A 21,415-nucleotide genomic window follows, 5' to 3' on the forward strand; every position below is an offset into this window, starting at 1 on the left:
ATAGTAAAGCACTAATGGTCACACATTAAATAAAAAAAAAGGCATCATTTCTACATCATCCGGCTGCACTTAATGGGCCTCATGGGAGTGAGTCACATAACAGAGGGAGAGGGAAGGTGGTATAGCAGTAACAACAAAGGTGAGGCGACCACGGCTGCATATTGCACAATTCTCTTATTCATATATTGTTCTGGCACAGCTACTTTGTCATTTCATTATCATTACTCCCTGTCCATCATGGCTTTACGGCTCATGTTTAAATCTTCTGACATGTGGAGCAGATGTGGCGGAGAGATGCAGGGTACATTTGGCTGATTAAATATGTTTGTGTGTAAGACAGGAAGACAAAAGAGTGCCATGTTTTGATGAATAGCGGTCACTTCGACAGTCTCTCCCCTCTGGCCTCCACCTGCTGTGTGTCCTGTCATGAGTCCTGACACTACCGTAGCCCTGTGAAAGACCTTGGCACATTATCCATCTCTATCACTACCTGCTGTCTTTCTGACCTCTTCTGCATGATGCCACACTTCTATTCCCCAACCTTCCTCCACTTACCATCATCTTACTGTAACCATTTCCATCGCTTTACTTTCACCTCCTTCCTTAAAAATGACGAAGGGTACACTTCTTCATCATCATCACTTTCCTTAGCTCCTTGACCCAACCTCCTGTGTCTTTTCCCCACCTCAAACCCCCGACCATAACCCCACCTCCCATTAAGATGGATGCAAGGGCGGCATCAGCGTCGGGTGGCACGGCCATTTGGCCATGTGATGAATGGCGGTAATTACCTGTAGACGTAATTAACGAGGTCCAAGAACTGGGCGTTTAACTCAAGTTCATCGGGAAAACGCTTCTCTATGTAGGTCATCATCTTCACCAGCAAGATGGACTTCTCACGCAGGTTGGGCATCTGGAGAGAGAGGCAGCGGTTAGAGAGGAGAGATAAGAGAAAGAGACAAGAGGACAAGGAGAGGGGATAAAATAAAAAAATGCAGATTATCTTATATATATTATATTACCACCTCAGCCCTTTACCGCTTGCTCTCTTTCTACAGATTAAAAGACAATAAAGACCAAAGACACCTCTGTGGGTATTATGCTAATATCGACCTCGGTGGGTTTAGAAAAAAATGTGCTTTGCTTGTTGTTTGTCCAAAGGTTTCATTCCTTGTAAAATCTCCTTTGCTGATTTAGTTCTCTGATTCACACCTACTATTATCAAAGAACTAATGCAATTATCTGCTGAATCACGCATTTCTATTTGTTTCCATGCATAATATATATAGAGACTGTCTCAGCAAAAAGCCTCCTCACCTGATTGGCGGCCATGGGAGAATTGTTTTTCACCCACTCTTCCACAATTTTGACAACAGCACGGAGGATTTTGGGGTCAGGTGACTTCTCGATTAGCGAAGTGAGGATGACCTGGATGAAGTTCTTCCTCATCTCCATGCTCATGACGGACAGTCGGGTCTTCACCAGGTCGAGACTCAGCATTACCAGCTCACTGGTCACTGTGAGAGGAGAGATGCCAACAGTCAAAAGCAGGACTGACACAAAGCAGCTGCCAAGAAACACATTACTATAAAGTTAAGGATTAATACCAGTAGGACGTATTTCTTGACATTCATTTTCTGTTTTACAAATACTGAAGTTGAGCTTGTCAATATTAGCTAGGGAAGCAAAACCACTGCATTATTTTTTAGATCTAAGCACACAAAGAGAAGAAGTCTTACCTTGTGTCCTAGTTCAAAACACATGTATGCTCAGATTACCAATTCAGCATTTTGCGATGCCATTCATGCTTAATATATAGTGAAAACAGCAGAAATACAACTAAACAGTTTCAATACAATCAGGATGGAACCACTTCAGTTAAGCTTATTAGATTAGCGCAACATGAACAATCTTGAGAGGCAAAGACCTCTCTGGTCAGACAGCCGTTGGTCTTGGTGACTATAACTGCATCTAGTGGAGGGTAAATGTCTGTGTTTCCCGATATAGTCATTAGGGGCCCATTTAAAGCACTGATAGTATCTTACAGCCATTACCTCCCATCTGAGGAGTAGCCACAGGAATTATGTATTGCTTGACTTCTTTAAAGCTGGTGGAGCCAGGCTCAGAGAAGAAAGTGAACAAGGAACCATGATGAATTTTGTAATAGTCGTGAGAAAGCAACTTAACAACTTAAACACTTAAACTTTAGAACCTCTTCTCTATACCCTGACTGCCATACAAGCCAAGTTGTCAAGCATCAAACAGTGGCTACTCCTATCAAACCAAAAGCAAAGAAGCACAAGGTGACCATCTGTTTGCTTTCTCCTGTGAGAGACTAAGAGACAATTCAGGGTGGGAACTACACTGTGAAACATTCCCTGTGAAACCAGACTATCTGAAAAGTGGATCTCCCCTCACCAAGTCTGCTATTGTGAACACAGCTGTAGCCATTGATATAGAACCTTTGATACAGCCTTTGTATGGAGCTCTGTACTGCTGAGATCCACTGGATATCCGAACTCTAACTGAGTCTGAGGAAGGTCACTATGTGAGTGTGCCTATGTATGACTGGCCTCACACACAGTCCACCCCTTGTTGGATCAGGACTGGGGAAGGTACACACACTAGCATTCCTGATAATGTGAGCCAGGTGAAACTACAGCCTTGCAGAGTAACTGAAATGGCAGCTGATGTCTGGTGGATCTCCAAGCTCTAATTGTGTCTCAGATGCCGTGAACTCAAGAACTGGGTTAAATAATTGAGGCACAGAGAGGCAGGTCTGACTGTGGAATCAAACACTTACTGCCACTACACACAATTTTTATGAATGTGTTTGGGCTGGTGTGATGACATGTTTGATCCATTTTTAATTCATGCTAGAGTGTGTAATTCATTTATGTTTAATAGCTAGTTTTACTGACCAGCCAACCACTTGTCCATCTTAAAGAGTGTAAGATTTAAGAATTAACGGCTAACTGCTGTTAACCGTAACTGCCCCTGGCTAGTAATCTCAGTTAGCAATGCAGCCAGCAGTTCAGACTAAGAGCTTGGGAGCATGCTTGGTAGCTATCTCTTCAACAAAATACATTGTTATTTGTAGTTTTAAATGTCTGTTCTTAACAGTCACAATCTCTTTTATATTGGTATTCAGTCTTGTATATGATCACTCTTTATGGTGTTATTTAAAAAGTTATATATTGTCCAACTGAATTCACATCTGTTCGTGTACCTGTGCTTGTTTCAGTGACCCCTGGATTGGCCTGCTGAGGGCTCAGGTGTTCCCGCACCATCTTCTGCAGTGAGCGCATGAACACTGAAATGAGGCGGTCAATGTAGCTGGCATTGTAGCTGCATGCCGACTTCAGGATCATCAGTGTTCCTGGAAGAAAAATGTAGGTGAAGGAGGATTTTGGTGAGAAAAAGGGAAATACAATAATCTGATGAGAAACCCTAATGTCTGTGGGGCAAGGTAACACACACACACACACACAAAGCTTGTGTTCATTCACATGGCACAACGAGGACTTTTTGTTTTTTTAAAGGGGAATCTAACAAAAGTTCTAGTGTCACAGAGGCAGAGATGGGTATGAGCAACCCCCCCTCCGCTGTTGCTCCCTGGAGTGGAGACAAATGTTAAAATGTCACCCCTCACTGCTCACTGCGACAGCAGGATACCTAAAGCTTTTTTATTGACCACAACTGCCATTTTTGGAAACGTATCAAATAGCATTACCTCTTTACTCAAATAGTCACATTGTGGGCCCTTTATCTGGAGAGCTACTGTACATTCCAAATAGAAGAGTGATATATCAAATAACTTCCCCTTGGAATAAGCTTTGATGTACACTCTATCCATAAATACTCTGAGACATCTGGGCGGATAACGGTAATGTTCATAAAGGGATGGCAGCTGAAAGCAGCAATCTTTCCCGAGACAACCTTTCCCAAACCGCTGGACTGTGGCCTCTGTTTAAACAGACCAGATGTTAGCCCTAGCAGCACAACCCATCGGCTTATATCTTAACGACCCACTCACTGACTTAATTGCTAAAAGTGACTGAGGTAGCTTGGTTTTGTATGGAAAGGAATGGGAGTGAGTAAAGTATCTGAAAAAAAGACAGGGTTTATGAGCAACAAACAGAGTAACAGTGGGTAGGAAGGTTTTACCAAAGAGCTGTGTGGGGTTAGTGTTGCTTGTGGCTTTCTCATAGTTGGTGAGTCCCTCATAGATGACCTTGCCCACAGCAGCATACAGACACTCCAATTCCTCATACTTAGATGCGACTGTTGATGTGCCTGGAGGGAGAGAGCAGTGTTTGCTTCAGACAAGGAAAAGCTGAGAATCTAAATCAACACATAGCACATAAAATTATGAGCATCAATCAACAGAGAAATGCTCCAAATATTTTGGCACATCTTCAATGAGCAGAGAAGGGAGTTAGCAACTCCTCAGACAACTCAGATATCCAGTGCTTTCCAAGGACTACATTCCAGTTAGAATGAAGGCATTAGGCACTGGCAACTTACTGGGTTCGGTGGGAAAGATGCTCATGAGGCGAGAAAGGAGGGAATGAACAGCTCGAAGGACTTTGGTGTTGCCGCAGGTCATGCATGCAGCGATGCCCCGCTGGAGGGGTTTGAAATGGGCCAGGATAGCTGGGGACTGCAGCACTGTCAGGAGGAAGCAGAGAATCTCCAGTCCAGTGCAGATGTTAGAGATGTTAGCCTGAGCTGGCTGTTCCTGAGAGGACAATAAAGGGAAGCAGAAGAGAGAGAGAGATAATAAAATGAAATATTTACCACTCATCATAATTCTTAGAGTATGTGATCCGCAAGTCCAGGAAAATATCCAGGCTCATTTTTTTTAAAACATGAGTATACAACCCAAAACAAAGCAAGAAAAAAGGTAGTGCAAATTCATCAGCAGATGCATGAATCATTTAGGTTTTTATTCCATATGAATTCCACACAACTCAGAAATCAATATTCTACACACAGAGGTAATTCTCACACAAAAGAACCGAGGCACTCTGATTGCTGCTAAACTAAAGATCAATGACCAACATCGGGTCCTAATTTTTGTCTAAATTGCAATCAAGGTTTACAACGTTGGCAGGGCCAAGAGCATAATCTGGGACAGATCCATGGTACTAATCTTGGCTAATGAACAAGGTGACTCTTGTGATAAGGCTCCTGGTAGATATTAGGGAAGTATTGATTTGGCACTGTATTAACAGGATGGGACCTCTGGAGCAATGCAGATAGGGCACACGCATTTATGTTCAAGAGCGTGGGATTGTGTGCGCGGCCCCTCCTCATTTACCCTCTCACACCCCTCTTCCTGACTCTTAATCACTGCCATGGCAGTACAATGGGATGATAAAAGGTAATCCGATTTAGGGCATTGTTCATTAGTCTGAGTGAGATGGCTGGGCAGGTAGAGCATGCTCCCTGGGGTACGGGGGCCTGTGTATATGCATCTGCATAAGACCTGCAGAAAGCCATGTTTGTCAGACCATGCCCACGGGATGTAGAGACGCTGATTGGGACAGGGTGTGTGTGTGTATATGTGTGTGTGTGTGTGTGTGTGTGTGTGTGTGTGTGTGTGTGTGTGTGTGTGTGTGTGTGTGTGTGTGTAGGCAAAAAGAAGGCAGATGCAGTGATTCCCAAAAGGGAACAAGGGAAGTACGTGACAATTGGCAGCACATGGTGATAACCTTGTCTGAACAGTGGCACTGAATCAGACCAGAGAGATGAGAGTGGAGCAACAGATAAAAGGGAAGAGAAAGAAGAGAGGCTGTGATAAGGGGCTGAAAAGAAAAGAGGAGATGAGAGGAGGAAGTTGTGGAAAGGGAGAGATGCAGAGAGGCATAGTGGGATGATACAGAAGGCAAGGATGAGGGTTGAACAGGAAGGCACAGGCCAACCCGGATAGACCTCTGTTATCTCACCACTGTCATTATTTTGTCATTATGGGGGTTGGCGCCTCACTTCATGTATTACTGATAACGGACAAAGGACTAGGAGACGTTAGAGCAAACACTAAGACAGAGCTTTAACAGGGACTCAGAAACTTTGGCAGTCCGCAGAGACACATTAGTTATCCATTGCCGTTTCCTGTTTACTGCTCAGAGCTGTGACAACAAATATGAACATTTTGCATTTCATTCAAAAGAGTTTCTCTAAAACATTGTTGATGAGATACAACTTTAATCCGTGACAAACTCCAATAAATAATTTGGGGGGGATTTTTTAAGAACACCAACAGTCTCCATTTAATACATAAAAAAGATTAGACAGACACTTTCAGAAAGTTAATTTTCATCCATGGAAAATCCAAGAAAAAGCCATTACAAATAATCTCTCAGAAAAACAGTACGGAAACACGGCACAACAACACACAAGCATGATTGTAACCATAAAAAACATAATGGCTGTCTAATAAGTAATTCTGAAAGCACATGCCACCTTACCACTGTCATAAGCAGCTTGTCAAACCACTGTAGCTTGAGTTCGGCACGAGGCCACATATCAGGCCTGAGGGCAGACTTCATCAGGCTAACACAGCGACGGGACAGCAGCTCCCCTGGAGACCCAGCCACATTGGTGCTGTCGTTCACCTAGAAAGGAGATGAGAGGAAGGTTGGGATCACTATCAGTGACGATGGGTCTTCATCTTCAATATCACATTGGTGTCGATGATGATGTGTGAAATCACAGAGGACAGGAAGAGACAAGTAAGATCAAAAGATCAACACAAGCCCTCAAGTTGACCAACATCTACTATGTGGGAAAAGCCTTAGCAAGACAACGAAGCCTTATCAGCTCTTGGTGGGGTATGCTTTGGGACTGGTGAAAAGATATGATTTTTCAATTGGGATCAATTTAGCATCACACCACAGTGTTATCAAGTGGAATACAAAGAAAAAGATTATATTTCTTAAGACTGTTCCATGAGCTGTGAGCGATCCCCCAGCAGTCATATAGGAGCTTATATTCAACAGAGATGGTTGGATGAACAGTGAGAATGAAGCTTGGCCCAAAAAAGAAAGTAGGAAAAGTCAAGGTGGGTGAATTCTCAACAGTCTATTTCAGGCTTGTGACCAAGGTCGTCACTGCCACTAGACCAAGGGATGACTGTGTGAGGAGACACGTAAAGGACTGTGTGTGTGTGCGTGCGCGCATGTGTGTGTGTGTGTGTGTGCGTGTGTCTGAATTGTTTAGGACAGCCACCAGGTGTGTCCTTCCTTCACCACTGAGGGGTCAGGACAGTTGCGTCCTACCTGGCAGGCGCTATGGATGGCAGAACTGTACCTGGTGTGTGTGTGCGGCAGTAATTGTGGGCTTGTTACCTGGCATGCAATCCTGATGAGGAAGTTGACCACTGTGTCCGTATGTTGTTTCTCAACAGGCTTGGTGAGCATGGTCTCAGTACCAGGCATGGACTGACTGCGGCCAAACACCTATACACACATACACACATAATGTCAGCTTTTTTATTTCTTAGTTTATTTTAATACAGAGGACATAACTATTCTATAAACAAAGACTAATTCAAGTTTTAAGTCACTGAGACAACAAACATATTTCATAATAAAACTCACAATGACAGGTTTGTGCCTGCACTGCTTATAGTGAAAAGAAGGCTGTAACTATGATTTTCTGATAATTATCCTGGCAACATTCAGAGCAATTAACATGTCTTTGGCTCAAGCAGAAAAAATTTGCTTAATCTTGACATCAGATAAAAGGAGTTTGAAATAACACCATCATTAAGACTGCAGTTATTAAAATTTAAGCTAGTGTAACATATAAAAGGGATATTTAACACATAATCAGAAACAATCATTCTTAGAATGCACAACTTGTGATTTGAGTGGCTTTGCAGAAATGTTGTATGATGACTGAGGTGGTCAATATGCGGTGTTGGGTTAGATTTTAATGCTACAATGTTATAGAGGGATTAGTGTTGATTAATAATTATTATACTTTCCAAATACTGAATGAAATACAGCCACAAAGATACACAGCTGTTTTAGGGCTGCAAATGTAGTCAGTATCATCAGATTGTCGAGCGAAAGCCTGGATTTAAAATAACAAGCTAACGTTGACCAACAATTTCTAAGTTTTTATTTTTTAAAAAATGGCCTTTTAAAAGACTATATCAGAGGTTCACCATAGGGATTCAGCAACTTCAACTTAGATACTGAACAGGCAGAACAAAGACATCTCATCCAGTTTTGAGACTGCAGAAACAACAGATCACAGTGGGATTCCAGATGAAACAGATGTGAGGCTGCTTTGCTGTTGTAGGTAACAATGGATTAAGACAACGACAACCATGCTGGCATCTTCTGTTGGTAATTTTTGTTTCAGACAGATGTAAAAATGTCTCTTTGATCATTCATAGTAGTGTGGAACACAGGGACAGCCAGCGGAGAGTAGGTAGGAGGATTCAGCAGTTATAATGAACAATGTATAATGCACTACTGTAAAGCTAAGCCTGGCTAAAGTGACTGGCCATGGAGACTAACAGCCACATTCTCCTTCCCCCTTAGTACTGATAGACTGAGCTCACCGTGGAAGCAGCCCCAGTTGCTGTGCGGAACCTCTTGACATCTTGTCCGGCAGCAGCAGCAGCAGCCGCCGCAGCTTCCAGAGATAGTCCCCTTTTCACAGCAGCGCCACTAGTCCCTTCACCGCCAGCGCCTACTTCAGCCTCAGACTCCGGCTGCCACGGCAAAGAGAGGGACAGACAGGAGGAAATGAGGTCATCAGTAAACATAATGAAAGTCTATATCTTTTCAAGGTTTCCAACCAGCTCATGAATATTTATGGAATGTGACAGAGAATGTTTTAATCTCTATGATAAATGGCTTTTTCTCGTGAAATAATAACCATCTCCGGACAGCAGCAGTGATCCAAAGCAATGGGGCACAAAATAGTTTGTGTTAGTCACAAACTGATATGGATGCTGTGTGTATTTCTGACAGCCTCTCTCCATGGATTTTGTAGTTATTTTTTATATGTATTTTTTAACTAGTCCATGAGCAAACCTGCTGGTCTTTGATCCTCTGCAACTCCCATTTGATGACCACCTCAGCCAGATCGACAGCCAGCTTCCTTTGCTCTATGGTTACACTCGGGGTGAAGCCCAGACGCTGCATTGCACTGATCATGTGCTGCACCAGGTGGTGGCGCACAGGGTAGTACACCTGGAAAAAGATTGCGATAGTTAAACATTTAAGTAGTGATATGAAAATGAGTTATTGTATCAAATATAAGAATTGATTCCATACACTGAATATCTAGTTCATGAAGCTTCAATATTTGGCATCAACAGAAGCAAACATGAGCAATGATAGTAAATATGACTGAACAAATGACAGAGCAGTTTGTAAAGACAAACATCAACATAAAATGCCACTGTCACATGGGGCCTGCTTTTGCATCCTGTACTTATATTTGGACATCTCACTACCTGAGCAGCCACTTTTTGCAAAAGCCAGATGCAAGTTTGGAGTAGCAGAAAACGAGTGACACATTTTGTAAGATTATAAACTTACAAACTGTTCTGCATTCATATTCATTTCACATTGGTCGGTTACTGGTTTGTTGACAAAAGATGAGAATAACCTTGGACTTGCCTCAACTTCATGTTAAAATGACAGCATCATATCATACAACAGTATCATCATGTAATACATCAGGCTGGCTTCCACTGCCTGAGCAACCATCTCAAACAATCATGAAAGTGACCTTTTGTTTGTAGCATCCATTTTATTCTGTTATTCTTTCACAACAAGACCGTGCTTGGCTGAATGCATAAAATTCAGAGGTTTCCAGGCAACAAAGAGCCCCATAACTCCTTACAACCCTGCCTTACCTCGCTTCAACACCATCTTGCTGCAAAAATCCAGTCTGCTGACAGAGCATCGTTATCATCAGTGCTGACAAAAATAAAAAGTGAATGAAAGGCAACTGCATGTAATGCAATTTTTTTTCTACACTGCTTAAACCTTGCTCTCGATTCTGGTTGATAACGCATGCAAAGTTAAACGGGGTGCTCAATCACTTTGAGACACCAAGTGGCAAACTCTGAAGTCGTATTTCCACTTAGTCTCAAGGACATGATGACACACTTAGCCCCAAGAACTCACACTCTCAAGCGTCACACTCAAGAGTCACTTAGCTTCATCGCAAACTGAACTGGGACTCACAGACGCACGCAGACAAAAGAGCAAGAGATGAGATGTCTATCTGAGGGCTGTCGCCAGTGTCAAAGAATATTAAAGCTTCTCACTTTGAGGGTAATTATAGCCGATAGAGCAGGGCTTCACAGCCCCTTAATGACAGAGTGGCTAAGCCCTGTCCATCACGTGTGCACACAGACAAACACACACGCAATCTCCATTTCTTTATCAAACACACACACAAAGTCTCTCATCTGTCTGTCATTATCTTCTCCCCAGTGTAATTATGCTGATGTGATTACATTAGATTAGTCATCTAGCCCAGTGAGAGCAGCCTGTCAGTGAGATAGAGAGGGGAACTGAGGGAAATGCCAGTCTTCTACTAAGAGACTGTCGTTTTCTGACCGGCGAGGCGGCGAGCATCAGATGAAAGTAGCGAGAGGGCACAAAGTGTGAGTGAAGTTTAAGGAGGAAGGCGAATATAAAGGTCAATGATCTATCCCTGGGTTCACAGACTAGGATCTGTTTGACTCTGTTGACCATCACTGAGACGGTGTGTCTGGGACTGTATGTGCATTAAGGCGATTACAGGCAGCAGGTGGATAACATTAGCTCCACTGGCCAATGATGAGTAAGCTTTGTGCTGGAGAGCCATACCATTGCCTTGGCTACTGTCGATAACGAATATCATGAAAATTATAAATTGGGGCATACAAGATAATCCAACTTCTAATGATGATGCTCAGTTCCAGTTAGGGCTGATTTAGAGGCATCATACAATTCAGGGCACTCAGATAATCAGCAAAAATAGCTTCTCAACAGTTTTCCCAATGTGGTTCCCTGCAGTTGCCGAATCCACACTGAGCAGGGAGCTGGCAGCAGTAAAAAATGTGGATGAACTGAAGTGGCAGTCACTCTCTTACTTCAGGGAGTGTTAGACATTCATTAATCAGAAATTTTAGTGATTTTTTTTGTGGTGTCAGATAAGTCCCTCAAGGCTACAGGGACAGAAATTAGAATTTTTTGACTGTTCTGTCCAACCCGTTTACCCATATGCACACAATGGGAATCAATACTTTTTTTGATTCTATATCAGCTCACCCTGAAGTGCTGCACAATGAGATGCAGTATGTGGACCAGCTGTGGTACAGTGTGCCCCTCCTCCACAATGATCTTACGAGTCCAGTGGGTCAACATCTGGTGGCCGTCCTCCATCCGAGCAGGCACAGCTGGGGTCAATATAGCCATGGCCTGTCGCACAATGGCCCGGGCCTCCATAGTGTGAGCCTTCAGCAAGCTGTGGAAAACCTAGGAAAGTAAAGGTAATACACTTTCATCTCACTTTTCCTGCACAAGTGATGCTACAAATTCTTATTCCTTTTTTAATGGCCAATTCAACTACTGTATTTCTCTTCCAATACATGTTTATCACATTGATGGAATACTACTAAGCTCTCAGACAAGCACATACTCACTTCATTTCAATTCCTCTACTGTATTATTTTCAAATTTTCTTTGAGTACTACTTACATTCATCATGTTTCTCCATTTTTATGTTTGTTATTTTTTTAATCTTGCATTTATCTGCAATCATCTCATTTCAGTCTTTGTTTTGCATACATTTATTTTCAATAAACTTGCCGTGTTTCATTTCAATTCTCAAATCAACCCACGCTGCACTGAGTTTCTACTCTCTGCGTTCCTCCTCACCTGCAGGACAATCTTCTTGTGAATGGCGAACTTTGCAATGATGTGCGCCAGGAGTAAATGGCCGCTGTATTTACAGGCAGGGTCCACGCAGGCTTTGGGCAGCAGGCATGGCCAGGCGAAGGTCATGAGGCGCCGCAGCTTGCTGTTGCGTGACTTGTTGTTGTCATGAATGTGGTGGGGTGCGTGCTCCACCAGCAGGGTGGAGAACTGCAGCAGGCAGATTCGCAGCGAGTCCAGCAGGTCAGCCTGCTTCTCTGGGTCAAGAACCTTCAACAGAGATGGGAGCAATGTATGGTTAGAGATCGTGCCACCGGAATGAAGACTGTAGATCTGCGGGGGTGTTGATCACACTGAAAAATCTTAGTGTTAAAAATGTAGGCAAAAGTAGACAAAGGACAAGGTAGATGCTTTGTACATAGTACCTGAGGTATGACCTGCTTCATCACACTTAAACTTCACTTGAGTTTAAGGGAAAATACTGTAGGTTTTACTTTTTTTATAACTTTAGTTACTAATTACTTTGCAGATTGTCGGCAGGACAGTGACCACAGAGGGGTGACTACTGACAGAGATGGGTGGCTGAATCAGAGTCAAAGGGGCACATTTTTAAATAAAATGATTTGACAGTAAGAAAAGGTTTCAGACTGTGGTCAGTAGAAGTCATCTTACGTGAAACACATTCCATTGAGTGCAATATTTGCCTGAATAAGTACACTGTCTAATGTTTACTTCTCAAAATTACATTTGAATGACATCCAGCAGTTTTTAACATTTTGAAAGGCTCTTAGAAAGAGAGAGCCACCCATTCAAAATACCAATCACCATCAAAATTCCCTGAAGAGAGGTACAGAAGGGGAGGAGAGCACACAGACAGAGGAAGGTGAGTGAGGAAATGAGTTTTAACCAGACCGTAGAGGAGCCATTAGCAGCCATTAGGTCTGGTGTTAGTCAGTGATGAGATCTGCCACAGCACAAACAAACACGCTGACCTTTAGCATGGTCTCACCCTGACATTTACACCAGGAATTATAGTCCGGCCTGATGAATGAAATGTGATGGAAAGAGGGAGGGAGAGAGAAAAACAAGGACAGATGGAAGAGACGAACAGGAAGAAGAGAGCGACAGCAATTAAGTGATCAAGTAATGTGTGGAGGACACGAGAGAAGACGACTCTGACTAAGTGGGATGTAGCTGATGATGACAGAGTGTGGAGATGTGCTGGACTGATAAGACATTATGAGAGGAAATGCAGCAGGTAATGAAATCACAGAGACGGATGCAGAGACAAAGCTGGTGAGTAATGAACAAAGGGAGAAGTGAGGAGGCTCAATGTGAAGAAATACTCGAACATGCATTTGCATGTGCACCTTAGTGATGAAGACGCTGGTGATGCTTTCGGGATTGTCGCCTTCAGGGTTAGGCGGTCCAAGCAGCTGCTCACCTTCCCCCTTCTCAAAGCTGTAGAGGAAAGCTGGGTTCAGGATGTGCTGCAGCACCTAGGAAACGGGACAAAACACATATCAATGATTTTACTGATAAAAACATTTTTTCCACTTGCTGAGGGGAATATGCAACCTTCAAGAAAGGAGAAACTAATCAGTGAAATCACCTGGTGTGGTCTTTCACAAGCTGCATAAATGAAAAAATCTGCACACCCTCAGCTCTCCATGGCACGTAATTAAGTGATGAAATAGTAATCTACTCGACAATCTATTCCAAAATCAGACAGACACAGGTCCTTTTCACATTTCAGGGGAGAGACTTTGATTCATTTGAGAAGAAAAAGAACTTGGGAGTACAAAGACAGACATGAGACAGCAATGTCAAATTTCCAAAAATAATTGTCATTAAAATTTCTTGAGAAAATAAAACCCCTCCCAAAAAAGTTAAGAGTTCTCTTAATTCAGAAAGAAATTATTCCAATTATCAGTGAGGCAAAGCTTCAAATGCAATTTACTAGCATCCTGATCAGGGATTGTTATCAGGGATCTGATGAAGACAAAATCTTGATTAGCAGTAAAAAAATGCAGAATAATCCAACCACAACATGGTAGGGGTGTAAAGATTCACTGATACGAATTGGTAGCTGTTTTTATCGTGAACGATGAGACAACATCGATACGCAGACTCCTGTATCCATATAAATTTACCATTAAGTGGTAGATGGCCCTATTCTAAAGTTACGTATTGGTTGACGGAAGCTTTGCCGCTGATTCTGCAGAGTGTCTCTTAACTGTCATAAAAGGTTAAAGGTAAGCACGAGATTCTCACAAGAGTAACATTGGCGTATCTGCAGGAAAAACCACAAGAACAACAACCGACCAATGTCCGACAACTCCAACACTGTTTACAATGCACCAGCTAATTTGAAATCTAAAGGTTTGAAGGGATTTGGATTGTATAAGGAGGAACATTTGGAAAAAAGTCTGGCCATTTGTAAAGCCTGTAGAACAGCTATTAAGTACAGCGGTAGCACGACAAATCTGAACACTACCCTGGTGAGATGGCATGGAGAAAACTACGCAGGCGACGAGGAGTCTGTGGATGCAAACGTTAGTAATCACAGCATCTATAGCACATTTTATTGTGAAGGACAAACATTGTGTTTGAGAGTGATGGCTTTCGAGACATGGTAAGGTAAGCAACGCCACTATTATAGAATTGCTTATTTTAACTTGCAATGGAAAATGAATGTCTACATGAAACTAATGTTAAGATTTGTATCAGATTGCATCGTATCGAATCGCATTGCACCAAATCGTTCCATATTTGAAAATGTATCATCCCTGAATCGTATCTTAGCCCATGTACCTAGATGCATATCGAATCGTCTTATGAGGGAGAGATGCACACCCCTACAATATAGCTAACGACTGCATTTATTAAAGAAGCTGCTATCTGTTAATGAACGCCCCTGCTCAATCCATCACTGGGGAGGACAGGGCATCACTCAGTGGAGAACGAGCTGTGGCAGCATATGTTCGAGCTCCACTGTTAGCACATTATTCACACACACTCTGCACAATGTACATGCATGGCTGACTCACACTTGCAGAAACACACACACGCTAAATGAAGACCCAAAGAAAATGCATGGAGTACCACTCTGTTCTTCAGTCTCAGCTGTTCCTATTAATTCTGAGCGTCTCTGACATCAATCATTGTAGGATCAGAGCGTATATCTGTGATGCCAGGAGATGCTGTGCGCTACAGGCTGCGTGTGTTGGTGCATGTGTACATACACACGCACACACACATACAAACATGCACACTACCTCTGGGCAAGTATCCTATATCTTGTTCTGCAGGTGTCTTAATTATCTTAAATCCCATTTCCATATCCGTAAACAAATAACAAGCAAGTGTGCATGCGAATGTGTGTAGAGCCACTGCAACCACATTAGGAAAAAGATGGTGGCAAAGAAGTGGGGGGCAGAGGGCAAGAACATGCATTATGCCCCGTCCCTACCAGGCATGTGCAAAAAATGTATGGCCTTTATTGTGAAGTCAACACAGGAGGTCTTGAACAACCGGTGAAAAACATCTATGTTCGTAATATAGCTGCATTCGTCTTTTTAAACTGTTTTCCTACTTAAAACACTTTGGCCCCTCTTTTTTATGTGTTACTGTTTTATCTGTAAAATTGAAATACAAATAGTCATTAGATGTGAGTGAAAATCTAATTCACTATTGTTTACACACACACGGAGGATTATAACAGGTTTGAACGAAAATATGTTATGCTGTTTCAACTTAACACTTCGGTTTGATTTCATTCTCCACTGAGGGGATGATACGAGCACAGCATGTCGACATTTTGCTGCACTGTATGTCATGTCGTGAAGGAAAAAAGAAGCAGCAGAATGTGAAACAGATGCACTGTGCTTCATAAATTTCATACATTTGTTTGTTTGCTCGTCTGCTTGAAATCTATTCTGCGAATACTCAAGTGCCTTTGAACAAAAAAAAGTAGCACAAAAGCGGTTCCTGCAAGAACTGTTTAGACGAAACAAAAGAGGCGATACAGAAGCAGCATGAGGTCAGTCTGTGCCATCCTAGATGATTCATTGCTGCTGTCCCACCTTGTCCCTCTCTCCCTCTCTTTTACACACTCCTCTCTGTGTCGTCTTAAAGTGAAATATCCTCCCAAACCCATGAAGTGGTACACAAGAACCTGAGCCTCTACTGAACTCATACTGAGAACACACACGCACACACTTCCCTGTGTCATTATGCTTCTGGGAAAATGCTAAAGGCAATTATTTAAAATGTCAGTCGAGGTAACACCCACACTCATTTTCTTGCTCACAACACTCACACCACTCACCACAAACAAACATATTCAAAGACACACAATCTCTAATTCTGTCAGTCAGTCTGTCTCTTTACCTCTAACACAGCTAGCATCTACTGCACACCAGAGGACAATCAAAAGAAAAACAACAATATGTGTAAAATTCTGATGGGGGTAGGGGTGCTGTGGCTCTTCTAGCTGGGTGACTGAACTCTGCTCTGCTAAAAATTCAAGCACAGCATTTCCTCCTGGAAAGACAGCACAGTGAGGTGGATGAACCCTCGCCCATGCCGTTGTCCCTTTTTCATATCCGGCACATAAACAAATGAAGCAATGTGAACAGATTTGTTTCCCTCAGCAACCCTCAGCAATGGAGACAAGCTCCTGAAATAAAATAATTGGTATCCCCTACTGCCAACTCCCAACCCTCACACGACCCCTGCCAACCCCTCAACCCATGCTTCACCTTCCTTCCTCTTGGCGGATGACTAATCTGACAAATAAATAAAAAAAGGCATAAAAGATACTTTTGGAGGAGTTTTGTGCTCTCAGCTATGAGGGATTTAAAAAAAAAGCTAGGGCATTCTGTATTAGACTGGTGTTGTTTATAATTATTCTGTTTGTTTTTTGTTTATACCTTGTTCTGGTTTTTCTTTTCTGTGTACAGAATGTGAAAAAAATTCTCTACCGAGGCAATAAAGAATTAACTTGGATCCAAGTAAAAGGGCCAGGATGGAGTGAGCAGCATAATAAAAAATAAGATGTATGTCCTTGAATTTTGGGGGTCTTGTGTGTGTGTCTTTCTGTGTGGATGTGTGTGTACAGTTGTGTCTTTTTACCACACAGCCATTTGGTTATATGCTATGGTGTGCCAGGGCAGGCCTTCCCCACTGACCCGTTTGTACTTAACAGCAGTGCTGTTGCTCCTGTGTGCCCAGTTGTGTGCCTGTTACAGCTGTGCAAAATGTGCGAGTGTGAGTGTGCAAGCGAGCGAGAGAGAGCGATAGAGAGAGAGAGCATGCATGCGGGAGAGTGGGCTTAATTAAAAAGCAGCCTGAATGATTGTAATGCTTGCAGCAGCAGGTCAGGTAGAGAGGACAGACGCATTCATCTGTGAGCCTCTGAGGGTCTAGAACCAGACAAAATGACCTTCCTGACTCTATCAAAGAACTTCTGGTACAAAACACACCAACCAGAAAAGTCACACAGATCACGTCCCAAGCCAAGAAGATGATCAAAGACTTTTGCAGCCGGATTTATAATGCATTATTCAGTTAAGGACCGAAAAATCGATTAACGATCTATGATTTTAATCCTTTTTTCCTGCGCAACTTAAAAGCTATTTTTTCCCCAATTAAGGCCTCCATGTGTGCTGCAGTTTTAAAAAAGCATATTTATTCAAATAAGTATTTTTCCTTTAGCAGCCTATATACGAGCCAAAGAAAGTAATAACTGGTGTGCTGGAAAAAAGACAAATAGCAGCAAAACTGCAGTCCTTAATAATCCATCCCTGGAAACAGTATCTCACTGAAAATACCCAATTCTCACATGTTACATTATTTCTATTGCAAAATGTATACATTTTTGCATTTCTGAATAGGGGCTGGTTTGGATGTAATACGCCACCCACAAGCCAAACACTGATCATTTTTCACACGTGGTCGGTAAGAGTTTATCATTCCTCCAACCATCTGTTGAACAGCAATACCAAAAATATGGTTTAGAAACTTGCAAAAAGATCACTGGTGTTTTCAGGCCCCTGTGCCGTAAAGTCGCTATTTGAATCTCTGTGTTTGTTTGTGTATGTACCTTGGCTTTAAGCTCATCGTTGAAGTGTGGGTCATTGAACTCAACGAAGCGGAAGAACAGTGCACGTTTCTGGGTAATGGAGTACTTCCTAGGAATCTCCTCCTCCATGTATTCCTTCAGGAAGGTCATGTTGCATAAGAAGCGACCTGTAAAGGCCCGCAGCAGCTGGAACAGTAGTTCAATTTCTGAGTAGTTACATCTATCGAGGAGACAGGAGACATGTCAAATGTCAGTGACAACGATAAGTGATATTGTACAACAGAACTTTCAAATAATCTGCTAATACTAATGTGTCACAAGTAAAGAAGACATTTTTACACCCTTTAAACAAAACTTTGTTTATCCAAAGAAGGTTTACTGAACTCATAGACTCAAATTACTGGCTAGAGTGGTTGAGAGTTAATTGCAGGGTCTGAAATAAGCATCTGCTAAGTGCATGGTGCACCAATAGCACTTTCTCTGTGTTCAGCGAGAGAAGAGGGGTGAGAAGGTCATTCATGATTGGAATGCCATTAAGTTACTCAAAGTAAGATCGTTATTAACTTGCAGCCCTTTACATTTTTAAATATATATGTATGTATAACTCAAAGGTCATTTAAGTCATCAAGTTTTAAAATCTACGGATAGCATTGTCTTTCTCCAACATATTACAATTTGAATGAGTACATACTTGCAGTAACTAAGCAGGCAGTAAGCCAGCAATTTGGGCTCCTTCCAGTTGGTGGCAGCCATGTTGTCTTTGCGATGTCTCTCCTGGAAGGCCTCACTGACCCAGACTCGCCTCAGCTGGCTGACTAGAGAATGCTGCCCTGCGAGCCAACCCTCGTCATTCTTAACTATTATACTGATAATCTGAGCAGAGGAGATGAATAAGAAAAAGGTTACGCATATTGGCAATATTACAAATTATGTAGTCTTCATATTAGAATTAAGCCCTGTGGATCGATGTAGAAATTAATGATGGATAATGTGTATACCTTGATAGCCTGAAACTGTAGATCCAGCCTGGCTGTGGAGGTGGAGGGAGATCCAGGTCGAACAGTTGCTGCCGTGCCAGCAGGAACCAGCAGCGGGACGAAGCGGTTGGGATTAGAAGCCAGCACGTCTCTTAGCGGCTTGGCATCTTTGTGTTTCAGAAAACTCTGCACATGAACACAAAGTTAAGAATATTTACTGGGCAGATCCATCTAAATTTGGTCTTAACAGGACCACTGAGCCTTGAAACACCCAATATATCCCTGATTACAGCCCATTTCTGAGGCAGCACAATGCTTTTTTTATTGGCAAATGTGTCAATGAAAGACCGAGGGGACTGCTACTGACCATGAACATGCGGCTCCACTGAGGGTCGTTCAGTGTTGCCTCCATCATGAACAGCTCCACCGTCTGAGATGGGTGACGCGTCAGGAACTTGATCAAAGGCTCCCTGAATGGACTGCCAGCCTGGCACAGGAGGGAGGAGAGAGGGCGGAGAGGAGAAAAAGTAAAGGAAACAGGTACAAAAAGGAGGACAAAAATTTGATTTTTTTTTCTGTGCTTAATCACAGAGTTTAATGTGCCATTAAGACTATACATCAGATAGTGATCAAACAGGATTAGGAAGCTCATCCCAAGATGGAAAAAGTAATATCATGAGATCATCAAGCAAGCTTTCAGGGATTAACTGTAATATAATCATGCATTGCTTACTTCAGCTATTAAAAGTCTTATGTAATGTCAATGACCCTTTTTCTAGCTGAAACATAATTTATCATATCAATGGTCATTTTTTGTTTAGGTCATTTTCCTCTTCATCCTCATCTTTTTTTCTTGCTCCATTCACCTACATGACAAAAGTGCTCTTGTAAGACCACACTACCACAAATTACCAGAAAAGCGTCACACACATCTTTTTTAATTGTGTTTGCTTTCTAAAATATCATGGTGAAAATGTTCCATTTCTTGAATCATTGTTTGAGTTGTTCTCTTTAATTTTCTTGCTAATCTTAAAGTAAGTCATAAAGTAAGATTGGACAGTCTCTACAAGTCAATCTGAAGAGTCGTGATAAAGTGTCCTACCTCTATGAGCATGGCCCTCTCTGTCTTCATGACCACCTCCAGCAGAGGTTTGACCAGAGTCTGAGGTGCAGCTGGGATCAGGTGGAAAAGGTTAATGATGGCAGAACATATCTTCATCTCCTAGAGAAAGAAAATCGCAGAGAAAGGAGCAGAGGAAAGAAGGGAGTGAATGAAAATCTTGAGAAGATGCAACAAGACAGGGGCATCATGTCTGACAGAAAAGTCTTAATGGACGGCCACTGTGGAAAGACAAGGATGAATCTTGGTCAAACGACAGAAAATGCAATCTGTGGTCATTAGGTAGTTGTTTTGCATGAGATCTGAATAACGTGTACAAACAAGGGATAGTTTTCTGACAATTTTCATAAACCTTGTATTGTCTACATCTAACGATGCATAAGTCAAAGGGAAATGGGGGAAATTCAAAATTTCTTTAGTAGTCAAAATATTAGGGCAATGCTGAGATGACAGGAACAATTCTGGAGATGACCACAGACACACAGACACAGAAATACAGGGCAACTCCACCAGCACCACTACCACAACATTGGTTCAATTCACCAGCACGACATTGGTTCAACTAGGTTTAAAATCACTGACAAGAGAGTCACCAACAGAGGGCGCAACACCAGGTCACATCTCACCTCAACGCCCTCCAACGCAGGCTGTGCCGGAACGGGAGACAATGATCAGAGTCAGCAGAGCATTATGTGTGCATTTGTGTGTGTGGCTGCGTGTTGTCTGTCTTTGTTCCATATGGAAAGCGAGCAGATAAGACAAGGTGATAATGAAATGGGTGGCGAGACGGAAGCAACCTTTACAAGTGACCTCGGGAACAACTTTTCTCCACAGTGGATGGACAACGGGGCAGGGGCCACAGCTGAACGTCAGTCGAGCAACATTGAATCCATGGCATTTTGAGTAAAACACTCTCCTGGCCAATATCAGGTCATGAATACAAATACTGACATTTTGTTTTTGTTGTTTTACCTTTGCTCTCATACAAGCTCTTTACTCCTCCTCTCACCTCAATACACTTCTCTGACTAAGCCCTATTGCATGCCTACATGTCTTCAGATGATCCCACTCAACCCTGTTCCATCCCTCCTCCTTCTCTTTTTTTCTTTATCAGGCTACGCTAATTCACCCCCTGACCCAGGCTTTATTGTCACCGCCAGCCGTGCTGTCAACAATCACAAAGAGCACAAGTTGGAGGGAGGGGAAGACAAAGGGCTAATTTGCATCTAATTAAACAAACCATTTTGAGATGAGGCAGGATGAACTCACATAAAGAGAAGGGAGGGAAAAAATGGACATTATTTCTATGAGGGAGAGGCAGCTGGTCCCCCCT

The 21,415-nt window shown here is 42.5% G+C and overlaps 1 protein-coding gene across 3 annotated transcripts in view; it reads right to left on the reverse strand.

The window, feature by feature from the left end:
• Positions 1–21,415, reverse strand: part of LOC119009398 (transformation/transcription domain-associated protein) — a 78,399-nt gene that overhangs the window by 38,138 nt on the left and 18,846 nt on the right. For all 3 annotated transcript variants that reach the window (XM_037080625.1, XM_037080623.1, XM_037080624.1), the window contains 17 exons: positions 20,065–20,184; positions 19,330–19,449; positions 18,984–19,148; positions 18,677–18,858; positions 18,007–18,205; positions 13,271–13,399; positions 11,904–12,170; positions 11,295–11,501; positions 9,057–9,215; positions 8,579–8,731; positions 7,353–7,463; positions 6,474–6,620; positions 4,528–4,741; positions 4,168–4,296; positions 3,230–3,379; positions 1,318–1,517; positions 792–913 (listed from right to left, as the gene is read on the reverse strand). In XM_037080625.1, the coding sequence (XP_036936520.1) occupies positions 792–913; positions 1,318–1,517; positions 3,230–3,379; positions 4,168–4,296; positions 4,528–4,741; positions 6,474–6,620; positions 7,353–7,463; positions 8,579–8,731; positions 9,057–9,215; positions 11,295–11,501; positions 11,904–12,170; positions 13,271–13,399; positions 18,007–18,205; positions 18,677–18,858; positions 18,984–19,148; positions 19,330–19,449; positions 20,065–20,184 (2,774 nt within the window). The remainder of the gene's footprint in view (positions 1–791; positions 914–1,317; positions 1,518–3,229; positions 3,380–4,167; positions 4,297–4,527; positions 4,742–6,473; positions 6,621–7,352; positions 7,464–8,578; positions 8,732–9,056; positions 9,216–11,294; positions 11,502–11,903; positions 12,171–13,270; positions 13,400–18,006; positions 18,206–18,676; positions 18,859–18,983; positions 19,149–19,329; positions 19,450–20,064; positions 20,185–21,415) is intronic.

The sequence above is a fragment of the Acanthopagrus latus genome, chromosome 20, assembly GCF_904848185.1.
Source record: "Acanthopagrus latus isolate v.2019 chromosome 20, fAcaLat1.1, whole genome shotgun sequence".
Lineage (NCBI taxonomy): Eukaryota > Metazoa > Chordata > Actinopteri > Spariformes > Sparidae > Acanthopagrus > Acanthopagrus latus.